Below are 17,539 nucleotides of genomic sequence, written 5' to 3'. Positions count from 1 at the left end.
ACTCCTGATGTTCCATTTTTAAACTACAATGACTGCATTATCTAAATATATTGCCAAGGTTTATGTTAATGAACTACGATACCTTGACAGATTATAGAAGCCTCCTTGCTCTGCTTTATCTTCTACCACCTGCCCCTCCCAGAATGTACTAATAATAGCCAGCATGGAAAGGGAAATTAGGTTTGACTAACTTAATAGGGTTCTTTAATGAAGTAATGAAGTGGTCTGTCGAGGGGAAGGTGAGTAATGTGTACATGGACTTGTGAAAGGCATTTGAGCAAGTAACAATAGATTTGTTAGGAGAATTAAAGCTCATGGGCAAAGGGACAGTGGCTGCAAGGATACAAAATTGGCTAAGGGACAGAAAGCAGAGAGAGGGTTAATGTTGTTTTTCAAGCCTGGAGGGAGGTATACATTGGTGTTCCACAGAGGCCAGCGTTAGAACCATTGCTCTTTTTGATATATTCATAAACTGGACATGGATGTACAGGATGTAATTTCAACATTTGCAGATAACACAAAACTCAAATGTAGAGACAATGGGGAGGATAATAAGAGACTTCAGGAGGACAAACTCATGAAACTGAAAGATACATTGGCAGATGAAATTTAATGTGAAGCAATGTGAAGTGAATCGTTTTGGTAGGATGAGGGGGGCAATATGAAATAATGGTAAAATTTTAAAGGGAATGCAGGGAGAGAGGAACACAGGGGTGTATATATATATATATATATATATATATACTCACACAAATTTGTGAAGACATCTAATAAACCCTAGGATTCCAGATGCTTTTTAATAGAAGCAGAGAGTATAATAACAAGGAAGTTATACTAAATCTTTTTAAAATTACGTTCAATTCTGAACAAAGCATTAGGCAAACGTCTCTCTGAATTGGGATTACATCCCGAGGTGCTTCAGAGAGACTTCAACGTTAAAATGAGGGAGTCATTTATTCTGTTGACTATTGCTATGTAGAAACCCTGTTCCCCCAATGCACTTCAATTCCACAAACATCTAGATAGCATCTGCTGACTCAACCACACTTTTTTTCATCTTCTGTCATTCAGGTGTGGTCAACTCATCCACTTCTCACTACATTCAAAGGGAGGAAATCAGTTTGCCCTGCTCTATTTTTAAGAAACACAATCACAATTTAGAGTCATTTTTAAGCATTGCACTCTATACAATATGTTGACTTGCTACAGGTAAAAAGCGTTGCATTTGGAGTGTGAAGCAATCTTATGAGAGGAAGTTGAAAACAGCCAAGAGATACATAGTTGCCACCAAACCTGACTGACCATTCCGTTCTATGTACAGTGCAAATTATATCAGCACTTATTGAAAATGCAGAGTGCAATGCATACTGTAAAAATATAGATATGCTGATCACCACACAAAGATGCAGCACTTAGATTGAAAATTTCCATTTATCCCTCACCCCTCAGCATTTTGAGCACTTAGTTGCAGCATCACACCAGGAAGTGGAGCAAAACCTCCATCACTGCTGCAAACAGGAAGAGCAAACATGAGCTGAGACATGTCTATATGTTTATTTAGCTCATGGGAGAGTGAAAGCCCTGGAGAAATCACTTTCAAGCACACTCCCATCCATATAAAAAGGTGTTGATCTTATCATCCAAGCGCAGCTGCCCAATGCACATATTTCACTGTCCTCAGCCATTAAAGCCTCTTTAGAGAAGAGAGAAAAAGCACATACTTCGTCCATTGATTTAAAAGTTCCATTATGTTAAAAAAAGTTACCTTAAACTTGTCTGAAGATTGCGACATGATAGAGATGGGGTAATTCTCACCTGAAAAACAAAGTTTTGTTTAAGTATAATGAAGATACTGGCAACAAAAAGCAGAAGAACAAACTGTAAACACTGGGAACTGTTACCAGTGGTCAGGACACAACCTCAATTGCGCAAACGATTCAACTGCACAAAATACATCTCGGTTCAATAACTGAAATGGCTGCCCTCATCTTCACATACCCATATTTAACTTTACGAGTATTCCTGTCCTCAGAAAATATCGCAACTGCCGAATATATTCAAAGGGCTCTTCCAGTAACCAATGGAATGAAATGAGACTGAGGCAAAACTTTCTGCATTTGGTGTTTTAAAAAAGGACTGCAATGGGTTAAATTAGCTGTTCACATTCATTACCCATTCGGTTTTACCATGGCTCAGGTAAAAGAGTGATCTCCTTCTGCACCATTCTAATAATAGACATTATACCCAATCTTTGAGGATCCCGCAGGGCTCAACGTTTAATTTAGTTAATGATTGAAGTTAACCATTACCTCTAACTGTATTTAACAAATGAAGATATTGCTGTAAATAAGATCGATTGCAGAGTTCCTCAAGGCAAGTTCTATTCATCCTTAACCACATCAGATCACATTCCATGGTGTTTTGCAGTCAGATAAGCAAATAAATAGAAAGACAATTCTTTTAGAGGATACAGGCACAAATATTTTTCTCCTACTTTTCACAGATAGGAGACTATGCCAGACAGTGTGTAGTTGAAAATTTGGTTCAAGTGGGAATTCGGTGCAAAGGAGCAAAGAGATGCTCCGTTTTCTATTTTTTTCAGCCTCCAGTAGTTGGCGAGTTTTCTTCCTCATCTCCAAGCTAGACGAGTGCAGCTTTCTGTTGCTTTATCTGTGTAAATTAACTAATTAAATAAGTAGAAGTCAGACAGAAACAGCAGGGCTGGTGGTGTGCCATGACTACAGCGCATGGGATCTGTGGAATGAACTGCAATCCGGGGCAACCATATCTGCAGTTAAACGTCTGCAGCTTCGGCAACTTTGGCTCAGAGTTGCTGAGCTGAAATCGGATTAGACAGAACCTTGAGCTGGTTAATGGTCAGGGACAGGAGGGTGTGACTGAGAGTCAGGCAGGTAAGGGAAACCAGCATGTCGTGATGCAGGAGCCTCAGTCTGACTGTCCAACAGGTACAAGGTGCTTGCTAACTGTGTGGTCGAGGAGAAGGACTGCAAAATGGGATAGATTTCGAACAGATCCAGCAGCTCGAGACTGTGCATCCATGAGGCGCTGTGAGCCATCAGCAGAACTGTACTAGAACACATATTCCCCACTCTACCATGGCTATCAAGCAGGGGATCACTCTGGTTCAATGAAGAGTGCAGGAGGGCATGCCAGGAGCAGCACCAGGCATACCTAAGAATGAGGTGTCAACCTGGTGAACCTACAACACAGGACTACTTGCAAGCCAAACAGCATAAGCAGCAAGTGATAGACAGACCTAAGCGATCCCAAAACCAACGGATCAGATCTAAGCTCTGCAGTCCTGCCACATCCAGTTGTGAATAGTGGTGGATAATTAAACAACTCATTGGAGGAGGTGGCTCCACAAATAGCCCCATCCTCAATGATGGGGGAGCCCAGCACATCAGTGCAAAAGACATGGCTGAAGCATTTGTAACAATCTTCAGCCAGAAGTGCCGAGTGGATGATCCATCTCGTCCTCCTCCAAGGTCTCCAACATGAAAGATGCCAGTCTTCAGCCAATTCAATTACACTCCAGGTGATATCAAGAAACAGCTGAAGGAACTGGATACTGCAAAGGCTATGGGCTCTGACAATACTCCAGCAATTGTACTGAAGACTTGTGCTCCAGAACTTGCTGCACCCCTAGCCAAGCTCTTCCAGTACAGCTGCAACACCAGCATCTACCCGGCTATGTGGAAAATTGCCCAGGTACATCCTGTACACAAAAAACAGGACAAATCCAACCCAGCCAACCATCACCCCATGAGTCTACTCTCAACCATCAGTAAAGTAATGAAACGGGTCATCAACAGTGCTATCAAGCAGCACTTACTTAGCAATAACCTGCTCACTGACACCCAGTTTGAGTTCCGCCAGGTCCACTCAGCTCCTGGCCTCACTACAGCCTTAGTTCAAACATGGGCAAAAGAGCTGAACTCCCAAGGTGAGGCGAGAGTGACTGCCCTTGACATCAAGATTGCATTTGATCCAGTGTGACATGGGAGCCCCAACAAAACTAAAATCAATAGGAATCAGGGGGGGAAACTCTTCCCTGGTCGGAGTCATACCTAACACAAAGGAAGATGGTTGCAGTTGTTGGAGGCCAGTCATCTCAGCTCCAGGACATCACTGCAGAATTTCCTCAGCATAGTGTCCTCGACTCAACCATCTTCAGTTGCTTCATCAATGACCTTCCTTCCATCATTAGGTCAGAAATGGGGATGTTCACTGATGATTGCACAATGTTCAGCACCATTCACGGACTGCTTCAGTATCTGAGAAGTCATGACCAAATGCAGAAAGACCTCGACAATATCCAGGCTTGGGCTGACAAGTGGCAAGTAACATTCACGCCATAGAAGTATCAGGCAATGACCATCTCCAACAAGAGAGAATTTAACCATCGCCCCTTGATGTTCAATGGCATCATCGAGTCCCCCACGAACAGCATCCTGAGGGTTACCATTGACCAGAAATTGAACTGGACTACCCAAATAAATACTGTGGCTGCAAGACGAGGTCAGAGGCCAGGATTCCTGCAACAAGTAACTCACCTCCCGGCTCCCCAAAGCCTGTCTACCATCCACAAAGCACAAGTCAGGAGTGTGATGGAATACTCCCTTATTGCCTGGATGAGTGAAGCTCCCATAACACTCAAGAAGCTTGACACTGTCCAGGACAAAGCAGCCTGCTTGATTGGCACCACAACCACATTCATTCCCTTCACCACCGACATGCAGTAACAGCAGTGTGCACCATCTACAAGATGCATTGCAGGAATTCACCAAGGTTCCCTTAGACAGCACCTTCCAAACTCACAATCCCTACCATCTAAAAGGATAAGGGCAGCAGACACATGGGAATGCAACAACCTGAAGTTACCCTCCAAGCCTCTCATCATCCTGACTTGGAAATATACCGCCATTCCTTTACTACCGCTGAGTAAAAATCCTGGAGCTCCCTTCCTAACAGCACTATGGGTGTACCTACACCACATGAACTGCAGTGGTTCAAGAAGGCAGCTCACCACCACCTTCTCAAAGGCAACTAGGGATGGGCAATAAATGCTGGCCCAGCCAGTGAAGCCCATACCCTGTGAATGAATTTTTAAAAAGATGGACGAGCATACTGGCCATGGCACCACAGTGAAGGATGCTATTTATGTGGGATGAGCAAAAAGTAATGTAGGAGACAGTGTAATCAGGGGGAAAGATACTGTTGTCTGCAGCTGTGACCGGGATCTCGGAAGATTGTGTTGCCTTCCCGGTGCCAGGGTTAAGGACATCTCTGCACGGCTGCAGAGGAACTTGGGAGTGGGAGGGCAAGATTCCAGTTGTCACGGTTCATGTGGAAATCAATGACATAGAACATCATTCCTGGTTCTACCCAAGAGAATGAGTTAGGAGCCAAATGAAAATGATCAAAGGTAATCATCACTGGATTGTTACCTGAGCCACATGCCAATTAGCATAGGGGCAAGCAGATTTGAGATTTAGATGCGTAGCTCAAAGGGTGGCTTGGGAAGAAGGGGTTTTGATTCTTGGGGCGCTGGCATTAATATTCAAGGAAGAGTGAGCTGTTCCATTGGGATGGGCTACACTTGAACCAGGCTGGGACCAGTGACCTGGCCAATCGTATAACTAGGGCTGTGGTCAGAGCTTTAAATAAACAGGGATGGGAGAGGGCTTGGGTGAAGAGAAATTTAGAAATCCAAGGAGAAAGGTTGAGGCATCAGAACAGTATAACAATGTGGGTAAAGACAAGCAGGAAGTTTAACAAAAATAGTACAGTGAATAAGGACATCGCAAAGAATAGAAAATAAATTAAAGGTTCTTTATCTGAATGCATCTGCAATAAGGTAGATGAAGTAGTGGCACAAAGAGGTAAATTATTTAGATTCAATCACCATTACAGAGACAGGTTAGGTGGTGATCAAGGATGGGAAGTAAATATTCCAGGGTACACTACTGCAAAAGATAGACAGGATGGCAAATGATGAAGGGTACCCCTAATGGTAAGAGGTGACATAAGGACATGAGTGAAAGGATCTAGCCTCAGAAGGTCACGAAGTAGAATCAGTACGGGTAGAAATTAGGAATAGCAAGAGTCAGAAACACAGGTGGGAGTAATTTATAGGTCCAATAACAGTAGTTATACCATTGGGCAGAGCATTAAACAAGAAATTACTGGAGCTATTAACAAAGGAAATGTAATAGTTCTGGGGCACTTTAATCTTCGTACATTCTGGGATAATCAAATTGGCAAGAGTGGTCTAGAAAATGAGTTTGCATAACATTTTTGTGACAGTTTCTTGCAGCAATATGTTGTGGAACTGACTAAGGATAAAGCTATTTTAGATCTAGCATTGTGTAATGAAGTAGAGTTAATTAGTAAAGTTGTAGAAAAAGACCAACTGGGAAATAGCAATCATAATACCATTGAATTCCATGTCAAGTTTGAAAGCGACATACTCCAGTCTCAAACAAAAACCTTAAACTTAAATAAAGCCAATTACAAAGGTATGAGGAGAGAACTAGCTAAGATTAATTGGGTAAAAAGACTAAAATAAATGGATATCAACAACAGGGAACATTTAAAGAAACAATTCAAAATTTTTCAACAAAAAAATAGATTCCATTGAAAGACAAAAACTCTGAGAAAGACCCCTCCATGACTCACTCAGGAAGTTATGGATAGTATTAGATTAAAAGAGGCTTATAATGTTGCAAAAAAAGTAGTAAGTCTGAGGATTAAGTGTTTTAGAAACCAGGGGGCCAGAAAAAAAGGAAAAAATAGACAGAGTAAACTAGCCAGAAACATACAAGTTCTTAAAATCTGCTTTTATAAGTATATAAAGAGGAAGAGAGTAGCTAAAGTAAACATTGGCCCCCTTTAAAGCAGAGGCAGGAGAAATTATCATGAGGAAATGGTAGAGGCATTGAACAAATAGTGTGTGTCTGCCTTCACAGTAGAAGACACAGGTTTCATACCATAAATAGATGGTAATCTAGGGGCTAAAAAAAAAAGAGGAAATTAAGGTCAGAGAAAAAGTACTAGAAACTCAAAGGACTAAAACTTGACAAATCCCCAGGAACTGATGGTCTACACTCTAGGGTTCTAAAAGAGATAGCAAATCCACCATCTCTGCAGCTATGATTTTCTAAAATTCCTTAGATTTGGGAATGATCTCATTAAATTGGAAGTTGGCAAATGTTATACTATAATGCAGCTAAGACCTCACTATATTTTTACGAAATAAATATATAATCCTGGCTAATTTCTAAAAATTTTAAAAACTGGACAAAGGCTTTAAAGGGGCTGAAACAATGTCTGCCTGCAACCCTGAACAAAAAGGAACTTTATAGCAGTGTCAGAGAAGATGACACCTGGTTATCTCTAAGAGACGCTAACAACCCTATGGGCTGCAAAGATCAAATTCAAAGGGAATTACACAAAGGCCATCAACATTTCATAAGCCAGGCCTTGGCCACCAAAGACTACTAGTCTGCTTGGACAAAGAGCCCTGCAACCTTTCTTTCAAATTCTTAAAGGTTGGAACATTAACAATGTCACGAACCCAGGCAAAGGAATATACACCATTTGCCAAAGCCAAAGCAGAGAGGTGGGAGTCATGTGAAATGTTCTCCCAGCTCAGGGGAGTCAAGTTTACTGTCTTGATGTACTGCAAATCAGTCTGCCATCTTCCATCTAGCAAGCAGCAGCTCAAAACAAGGACTCGGTCCCGGTTCCGGTTTGAATGCCCTGGCCCCCATCTACGCTGTTTCTACGGGAACTTCTGAACTTCGAGGCGATTGTCTGCAAGATTAATTCATTGCTGCATGCCTATCTCATAGTGGAAGTTATCACTCCTGGAAAAGTGAATTATCCAGCATCAGCTTTCAACCTGCCGACCTGCGAAGGAATACGCCACTGGACTTCAATTCTGGATTCACATGAAACAATAATTCTTTATTCTGTAGGTTTTGCCCTGTGAATCTTTTTTCTAACCTCCCCTCTTGTTGAATGAGTGAAAAGGAGGCTACATTGCGACCTTCCTCTCATGTTTGAATGTGCACGAATAAACCACCCCTGAGTTTACTCCATCTCAAGTTTGCTGTGGGATTAATAGAAATTGGATCACAGGACTGAGAAATTGGGAAATACACCACAGGTTATAAAGAGGGAAATCAAAACCAAACACCTTTCTTTTACTGACAGGTGGTGAAAAGGGAAATCAGGGCTGTTTAAATGAAACCATCTCCTGTCCATAACACTACTTTTCAAGAAAGGAGCGAGAGAAAACAATAAATTACAAGCTAGTTAGCCTAAAATCTGTTGTTGGGAAAATGATGTAATATGTTATTAAGGAAGTCTTATGTATTCAGTAAAGCTTAATATGATTAGAACAAATCAACATAGTTTTGCTAAAGGGAAATCCTGTTTGACAAGTTGAGAGTTTTTTGAGGATGTAACTAGCATAATAAATAAAGGGGAAGCAGTAGATGTAGTGTGCCTGGATTTCCAAAAGACATTTGCTAAGGTGCCGCACAAAAGGTTAATACTTAAAACAAGGGCTCATGGAGTTGGGGGTAATACATTAGCATGGATAGAGAATTGGTTAACGGAGAGAAAACAGTGGGCATAAACAGGGTTTTTTCCAACTTGACTGGCAGTGAATAGTGGAGTGTCACAAGGAACAGTGATAGGGCCTCAGCTATTTATAATCTATGATTTAGGCGAAGTGACAGTAATGTATTGAAATTTGCTGATACCACCAAGCTAGGTAGGAAGGTGAGCTGTGGGAAGAAGAGGCTACAAAGAGATATAGACAGTTTAGACGAGTGGACAATAAAATGGCAGATGGAGATATTAGGAAGTGTGAAGTAATTCACTTTGGTCGTGAAAATAGAAAAACAGATTATGTTCAAAGAAGTTTGGATGTACTCACACAAGGAACACAAAGTTAAGCATGCAGGTGCAGCGAGCAATTAGGAAGGCAAATGGCATGTTGGCCTTTATTACAAGGGGATTGGAGTACAAGAATGACGAAGTCTTGCTACAGTTGACAGGGTTTTGGTGAGGCCACATCTAGAATACTGTCTGCAGCTTTGGTCTCCATATTTAAGAAAGGATATGCTTGCACTGGAGGTAGTACAGTGAACATTCACTAGATTAGTCCCTGGGATAAGGGGAGGCTGAGTAAATTGGGCCTAATTCTCTGGAGTTTAGAAGAATGCGAGGCAATCTCATTGAAACCTACAAAATTCTGAGGGGGTTTGAAAGGGTGGACGCTGAGAGATTGCTTCCATTAGTCAGTGAATCTAAAACACAGGGGCACAGTCCCAGGATAAGAGGCCGATCATTTAGTACTGAGATGAGGAGAAATTACTTCACTCAAATGGTTGCGATTTTGGAATTTTCAAATTTGAAAATTTTGGAATTCTCTACCCCAGAGGGTTGCAGATGCTCCATCGTTGAACATATTTAAGGCTGGGATAGACAAATTTTTTGGCCTCAGGGAATTAAGGGATATGGTGAACAGCAAGAAAATGGCACTGAAGCCCCAGATCAGCCATGATTGTATTGAATGGTGGAGCAGGTCGATGGGCTGTATGGTCTACTTCTGCCCCTATTTCTTGTGTGCCTGAAAAGATAGATGGAACAACAGCACCTCTATGCACTACTTTTCTGCTTTTACATTTGATCAAGAGAGTCAGAACAATATTTTCAATAGGTGTTGCAGTCAGATTACCAGCACTGCTTCCCAGTGAGGATTTTTTTTTAAAACATAGTTGAATGGTTAGGATCTGGAATGCACTGCCTGAGAACATGGTGGAGATAGATTCAATCACGACCTAAGAGAAAATTGGATGGGAAGCTGAAGGGAAAATATTAGCAGAACTACAGGAAAGAGTGGAGGAGTGGGACTAGCTAAATTGCTCTTGCAGAGGGTCGACACTGGTTCGAGAGGCTGAATGGTATCCTTCTGTGCTGTAACCTAACCAAAATCAGCTTCAATAGATACATTAAAGACTGAGGTGGTGGCAATATCTGTAACCCATTTAGGTTGTTCATTAAGTTTGATGGAGACCCACATATCCATACTTCTGATGCACTTCTACTGTGTTAATACAAAGCAATTTAAGCACCAGCTCAGCACTATACAACTTCAGATTTCCAATGCTGTCAGCAAGGATGATTCTACTCAGCACATCTGCTGCTGAAACCTTCCCCCAGACTTGGCTATTCCAATACTCTCCTGACCAGTCTCCAATTTTGCACCTTACATAAACCTGAGCTCATCCAATACTCTGCTGCCCGCATCTAAACTCACTCAAAGTCCCTTTCATCCATCACTCCTTGTTGGCCTACATTGGATTCCAGTCCAGCAGCCAGTTCGACAACACTAACTTAAAAATTCACATCCTTGATTGGTTGGCAAGTGGACTCTGGTTGGTAGAGGTGTTGCCATGGAGAATGCACCAGTTAACTGATGACTGATAGTTAACTGCCAAACTTTGTTTACATTCAAACCAGGCAGTTTGACACTAATTGATCAAGGCACTGCCCTGGGGAATGAAGCAGAGAATAGCTGTCACCTATTTTGTTTAGTTGAAACAGCCACAATGTGTGTACGTGTTCTGTCCGCAAAGAACAGGGCCCTGTCTATTAATATATGCAGCTTCTAGCACGCCTAAGTGCGCCACGCTGCGCGCTCAACTGATAATTTTGAATTGGTTGTTAGCATAATTCTTGACACAGTCAAGATTGTTTTGCAAATGTTGTCTAATCACAGAATCGCATCTAATATCGGATACTGTTTTGAGTTGAAAACATTTGCTAAACAATTCTAAACATCTTCACTCCTCTCTTCCTTTAAGCCTATCTCTTCAACTGAGCTTTTAGCCATCTGTCCTGAAAGCTTATGTGCCTGAGTCAACATTTTTTTTATTACTAACACTAGAGTGCCTTAAAGGCACTGTATAAATGAAAGTTTTATTTATATTTCTGATCACAGTGAGGCAGACAGGCCAGGAGAGCCCCAGATTCAATTGCTCAGTTAACTCAGTTCAGGCAATCTTGGTTGCAATTGCAGTGAGGTTGCTACCTTCTTATACTCAGCTTTGATGGATGCAGGTGACCACCAACCCCCTACCCCAACACCCTCCCACCTATTTAATGCGAGTCAATATGTGACAAATCGGTGAGAGAAGATTTGCACAAAGCTTTGATGATCCACCCAGTCTGCCTGTTCGCACAGTTGAAATGGCCACAGTATGAGCTGCAGACCAGAGCAGCCACCAGCTGGGAACCGAATGCTGGCATGTAGTGCCACATGGCACAGAGTTAAGGAGGAAAAATCTGAGGGTGAGGGAAAGTGTGAAAAACTGTCAGCCAGAGTAACTCAAAATATTGATATTTGGTTTACAGCCCTTCCAAACTGAGGCGAGAAAACATTCCCTGTTAAAAGCACAGATCCTGGAGAAGCGCATGAGAGTTCCAACAAGGAAGTAGGTGGGTTGTGGTCCTTGATTTGTCACAGGTGAACCAAAAGCTGCACTGGCAGTAACAGACTAAGCAGCTCCCCACAGGCAGGGTCAAAAATGCTGTGTAACTCAAGTCTAGACAAGCATGACAAAGTTCAACACAAAACACTACAGCTTAAGTTGGATGCAGTGGGCACTCTAATAGTTGGGAATGGATGAGTAGCATATGAAGCAGCAAGGACGTGTGGGGGAAGGAATGCTAATTAACCTGCTCCAGGAACTGATTTTGGGACTTCTGTTTCCAATTAACAAAGTCCTACATGCAGAGACTCAATGCAAACTGCAAAATTCACAGATAATACAAAATTAGAGGGGGCGACTGAGACAACAGCCTGGGAGCAACGTACAGGATAGGAATAAAAACTTGTAATTCAGCCTATGCTTCAAAGCTAGCAACCAGGCTCCATAATGCGATTTTAGCACCAATTATCTCCTCTCCTAAAAAGGAAGTCCTCCAATCATTTTTCAACTTGTCGCCATGGATTCCTGGTCTACCGTCCATTCTAAATTCAATTACCCTTTTTGTAAGAAAAGTTACCTGCATTTGTTTATTTTCCATTAACACCTTTAACAGTGCTCTTTAGTCATGTCCTGTAACTGACAAGCAAGTTTCTGAGGTCTAAAACCAGTGCAACAGTCTTCTATATCTATATTTATCTCACACAAAAAAATCAATTCACCCTGGGCCACTAACACATGCTCCATGTGGACATTACATTAGCTGAAGCTCATGACCAGGACTTCAATTAGGCACCACACAATAATTTAAAAACTTGAATGACATTTTTAAAAAAAAATAGGAGTCCAGGAAGATACATCTTTGGGCTTTAAACAGGTGGATGGATTTTTCACCAATCCTCAAACTCCAAGGAAAAGCCACTGCTGAAAGATTTCCCAGTATAGTACTCAGGGTTACCAACTCTCGTTGGACAAATTTCTCGGGGTTTCACTTGACTTCCCAGCTCCAACTACCCAATCCAGTCAAACAACCTATTATCCCCATTATTTTATAAACAAACTTTCAGTGGAACTGAAGAATCATAATTCCCCTATGACTTGTCTCCAGCGATGCTCACTACTATCCAAGCAAGTAGTCTTTTAATTCCTCAAGAATCCAGGACAATCCTGGAGGGTTGATGACCCCAAGTACACCCCAAGCATTTATTATCTGCATTTTTATAGGTTTCTCCAGAACACAAATTAAAAATAATTCATTATGAAATGTTGAAAACTTCTGATAATTCCTGCAGAATATATACTACAGATCAGAATACAGCCCCACATTCCAAAAAAATGGAAGGAATTTTTGCAAATATACCTCAGCAACCTCAAGACATGCACTTCCATGTTGGATTAATTAGAACCAATTTCACATAAAACCACTGGCAATGTATTGTAAACTATTCCTGCTTTCTCTCACAGAGCACACCCAAACAAGTCCAAGCGACAGTAACTGCATTTCTTCTATGAAAAGGGTCATGAAAAGTCACTGGCAACCAGGATTAAGGAAAATCCGAAGGCCTTTTATACATATGTAAAGGGCAAGAGGGTAGCCAAGGAAAGGGTGGGCCCACTCAGGGACAGAGGTGGGAATCTGTGTGTGGAGCCAGAAGAAATGGGAGAGATACTGAATGAATACTTCTCATCAGTGTTCACCAAAGAGAAGGACTTAGCGGTCGATTTGTCTAGGGAAGAGTGTGTAGATAGCCTGGATCATGTTGAGATCAAAAAAGAGGTGTTAGGCGTCTTGAAGAATATTAAGGTGGATAAGTCCCCAGGGCCAGATGGGATCTACCCCAGAGTACTGAGGGAGGAGATTGCTGGGGCCTTGACAGAAATCTTTGTATCCTCACTGGCTACGGGTGAGGTCCCAGAGGACTGGAGAATGGCCAATGTTGTTCCATTGTTTAAGAAGGGTAGCAGGGATAATCCAGGAAATTACAGGCCAGTGAGCCTTACGTCAGTGGTAGGGAAATTATTGGAGAAGATTCTTCGTGATAGGATTTACTACCATTTGGAAGCAAATGGGCGTATTAGTGAGAGGCAGCATGGTTATGTGAAGGGGAGGTCGTATCTCACTAACTTGATCGAGTTTTTCAAGGAAGTGACAAAGATGATCGACGATGGAAGGGCAGTGGATGTTATATACATGGATTTCAGTAAGGCCTTTGACAAGGTCCCTCATGGCAGACTGGTACAGAAGGTAAATTCGCATGGGATCAGAGGTGAGCTGGCAAGATGGATACAGAATTGGCTTGGTCATAGAAGACAGAGGGTAGCAGTGGAAGGGTGCTTTTCTGAATGGAGAGCTGTGACTAGTGGAGTTCCGGAGGGATCAGTGCTGGGACCTTTGCTGTTTGTGGTATACATAAAGGATTTGGAGGAAAATGTAACTGGGCTAATTAGTAAGTTTGCAGACAACACCAAGGTTGGAGGAGTTGCAGATAGTGAAGAGGATTGTCAAAGGATAGAACGGGATATAGATCGGTTGGAGACTTGGGCGGAGAAATGGCAGATGGAGTTTAATACGGACAAATGCGAAGTAATGCATCTTGGAAGGTCTAATACAGGCAGGAATTATACAGTAAATGGCAGAACCCTTAAGTGCATTGACAGGCAGAGGGATGTAGGTGTACAGGTCCACAGGTCACTGAAAGTGGCAACGCAGGTGGATAAGGTAGTCAGGAAGGCATATGGCATGCTTGTCTTCATTGGCAGGGGTATTGAGCATAAAAGCTGGGAAGTCATGCTGCAGCTGTATAGAACCTTGGTTAGGCCACACTTGGAATATTGCGTGCAATTCTGGTCGCCACATGACCAGAAGGATATGGAGGCGTTGGGGAGGGTGCAGAGGAGGTTTACCAGGATGCTGCCTGGTCTGGAGGTTATTAGCTATGAGGAGAGGTTGGAGAAACTCGGATTGTTCTCACTAGAGCGACGGAGATTGAGGGGTGACTTGATAGAAGTTTACAAAATTATGAGTGGCATGGACAGAGTAGATAGTCAGAAGCTTTTTCCCAGGGTGGAAGAGTCAATTACTAGGGGACATAGATTTAAGGTGAGAGGAGAAAACTATAGAGGAGATGTGCGGGGCAAGTTTTTTTACACAGAGGGTAGTGAGTGTCTGGAATTCGCTGCCAGAGGAGGTGGTGGAAGCAGGTACAATAGTGGTGTTTAAGAGGCAGCTTGACAAATACATGAATAGGATGGGAATAGAGGGATACGGACCCCGGAGGTGCAAAATGTTTTAGTTGACGGGCAATATGATCGGCGCATTATAGGATAACGCTCTGATCCCAAGGACCAATCTAGCGAACCACCTCCAATGCAAGTATGTCCTTTCCCATATGGAAACCAAAGTGCACACATTATAAGTGTGGGCTCACCAAAGCCCCATACAGATGTAGCAAGACTTCCTTGTTCCTTTTGCAATAAAGGCAAACATGCCATTTGCTTTCCTAATTGCTTGCTGTACCTGCACACTAACGTTGTTTTCCTTGTATGAATACACACAAGTCTCTGAACATCGATATTTGCAAGCTTCACACTTAAAAAGTATTCTGTTTTTCTATTCTTACAAAGTGAACAACTTCTCACTTCTCCACATTATACACCAGGTGTCACCTTATTGCCCTGTCCATCTCTTTGCGACCCGTGTCCTCCTCACAGCTTGCATTCCCACCTAGCTTTGCAAACTTAATTGAAGAGACAGTAATGGATCTAAGGCATTCATATAGATTATAAGTAACTGAGGCCCCTGCATTGATCCTTGCTGCACTCCATTAGTCACAGCCTGCCAACTTGAAAATGCCCCATTTATCCCCACTCTCCATTTCGTGTCCCTTAATCGATCCTCTACTCATGTTAATATATCTCCTCCAACTCCATGGGGGTGATAATATCTTGGGTATTAACCTTTGATGCGGCACCTTATTGAATTACTTTTGGCAATCCAAGTACACTACATCTACTGGTCCCCCTTTGTCTCCCCTACTTTCTCGCTCAGTTTTGTTTTTCAAAAGGGTGTATTTTTGATGAACATTTTGAATTGTTCCTTTAAATGTTTATTTACTGTTTATTTATTGTGATACCTTTTAGCCTACTTACCCAATTAACCTTAGCCCGCTCTCGCCTCATACTTATGTAATTGGCTTTAAGATTCTTGTTTGGGACTGGAGTGCGTCATTTTCAAACAACGTGGAATTCAATTGTACAATGATCACTATTTTTCAGTGGATATTTTATTACGACATTATAAATTAAGCCTGCCTACTCTGAGTTGGTTCCACAACATACTGCTCCAGGAAATGGTCACAAAAGTATTCTCCAAACTCATCTTCCAGGCCACCTTTACCAATTTGATTGGTCCAGTCTATATGAAGATTAAAGTCCCCCACAACTATTACATTGCCTTTGTTACAAGCACCAATAATTTTTTGTTGAATGCTCTGTTCAACAGTATTGCGACTGTTAGGGGGCCTATAAACCACTCCTAACTGCTATGACCCTTGGTATTCCTAATCACCACCCATACTGATTGTTCTTTCTGATTTTCTCAGCCAAGATCCCCCATCATTAATGTCCTTATGCCATCCTTTATTAGTAGGCTACCCTGCTTCTTTTCCTTTCTGCCTGTCTCTTCGAAATGTTGTGTACACTGTAATATTTATTTTCCAACCTCAGTCACCTTGTAACCATATCGCTGTAATGGTGGTTAGATTAAAAAATTTATCTATATTTGTGCCACTAGTTTATCTACCGTATTGTATTACAGATGCTCCACACATTCAGATAAGATGACCTCATTTTTTTAAAAACTCTATTCCCTGCACAGACCTTGCTCTCTGATGCGCTATTACTGATAAACTCTGTCCCTTCCTGTTTCACTCAGCTTGTCTTTACCCACATTGATATACTTTACTACTGCATCAACTTTGATCTTTGGACTTCTAAATCTCACTTCACCTAAACACTCCTCCCCATTGGTTTAAAGCCAGTTTTTCCTACTCTGACCTTATTTGCTGGTGCACTCATGTTTGTACATTTTGTCCCTTCCTGGATCTGGTTACTATTACCCATATCTCTACCCTACACTGTTGCCTTGTCCTTTCCATTTAACTTTCCAAATTTCCCCTCCCCTCCCTCCAACTGTTTAGTTTAAAGCCCTCTTGACAGCCCTAGTTCAGGTTCAGGTGAAGACCGTCCCACAGTACAGCTCCTTCTTTCCCCAGTATTGGTGCCACTGTCCATTAATCAAAACCGATTTCTTCCACACCAATCTTTGAGCCATGCATTCAACTCTCTGATCTTATTCACCCAATGTCAATTTGCTCCTGGCTCAGGTAGCAATCGAGAAATTGTTACCTTACATTGAATAATTTGAAGTTTTTCATCAAAAAGTTTCCAATAACCAGTTTGAAAAACATCCTGAGTGGGAACTGATGTCCTCGCATCATTAAGCTGAGAACTAACAAGAAGTGTATTCTGCAAAGCCATACATTAAGAATGCATTGTATGCAGAAAACCATTCCAAATCTCAATTATCCAAACCGCCAGTGAATGTTTCTATATACAGAATTTAGTGACGCATATCCAAACAAATATGCCACAATTCAATCAACTTCACTTCTCACAACTGGAAACAGGGTCATGAGGCAATTCATAGCACTCTGGTTTCAGGTTGGGAGTGTAAATAGCACATGATGGGGGTGCTCAAAAATGCAAGTGAAAAGAATCTATCACCCATGTCCCCATGTCTATGACTTCCTGCTTCTTCTGTGTATTTCCAGATAGGGCTGAATAAATACCAATGAGCTGTAGAAGCAGTTTCACATCACACAGCAGGACAAGCACAACTTCTGAGACACTACTGCGGCACACAATCATTGGTCAGCATAAATCCCTCATTCAAGATTAGCAAACTATCTTCACCTCCGAGTGCAAGACATTTTTGAACAGATTGGTGGAGC

The 17,539-nt window shown here is 42.0% G+C and overlaps 1 protein-coding gene across 2 annotated transcripts in view; it reads right to left on the bottom strand.

The window, feature by feature from the left end:
* The window catches only part of septin2 (septin 2), a 74,917-nt gene that overhangs the window by 41,525 nt on the left and 15,853 nt on the right, over positions 1-17,539 (bottom strand). For both annotated transcript variants that reach the window (XM_078563502.1, XM_078563503.1), the window contains exon 2: positions 1,766-1,815. In XM_078563502.1, the coding sequence (XP_078419628.1) occupies positions 1,766-1,792 (27 nt within the window). In that variant the 5' untranslated portion in view covers positions 1,793-1,815. The remainder of the gene's footprint in view (positions 1-1,765; positions 1,816-17,539) is intronic.

This window comes from Cetorhinus maximus, chromosome 19 (assembly GCF_964194155.1).
Source record: "Cetorhinus maximus chromosome 19, sCetMax3.hap1.1, whole genome shotgun sequence".
NCBI lineage: Eukaryota > Metazoa > Chordata > Chondrichthyes > Lamniformes > Cetorhinidae > Cetorhinus > Cetorhinus maximus.
Note: the sequence above shows the minus strand (reverse complement) of the source record. Positions and strands in the feature narration are given on the sequence as shown.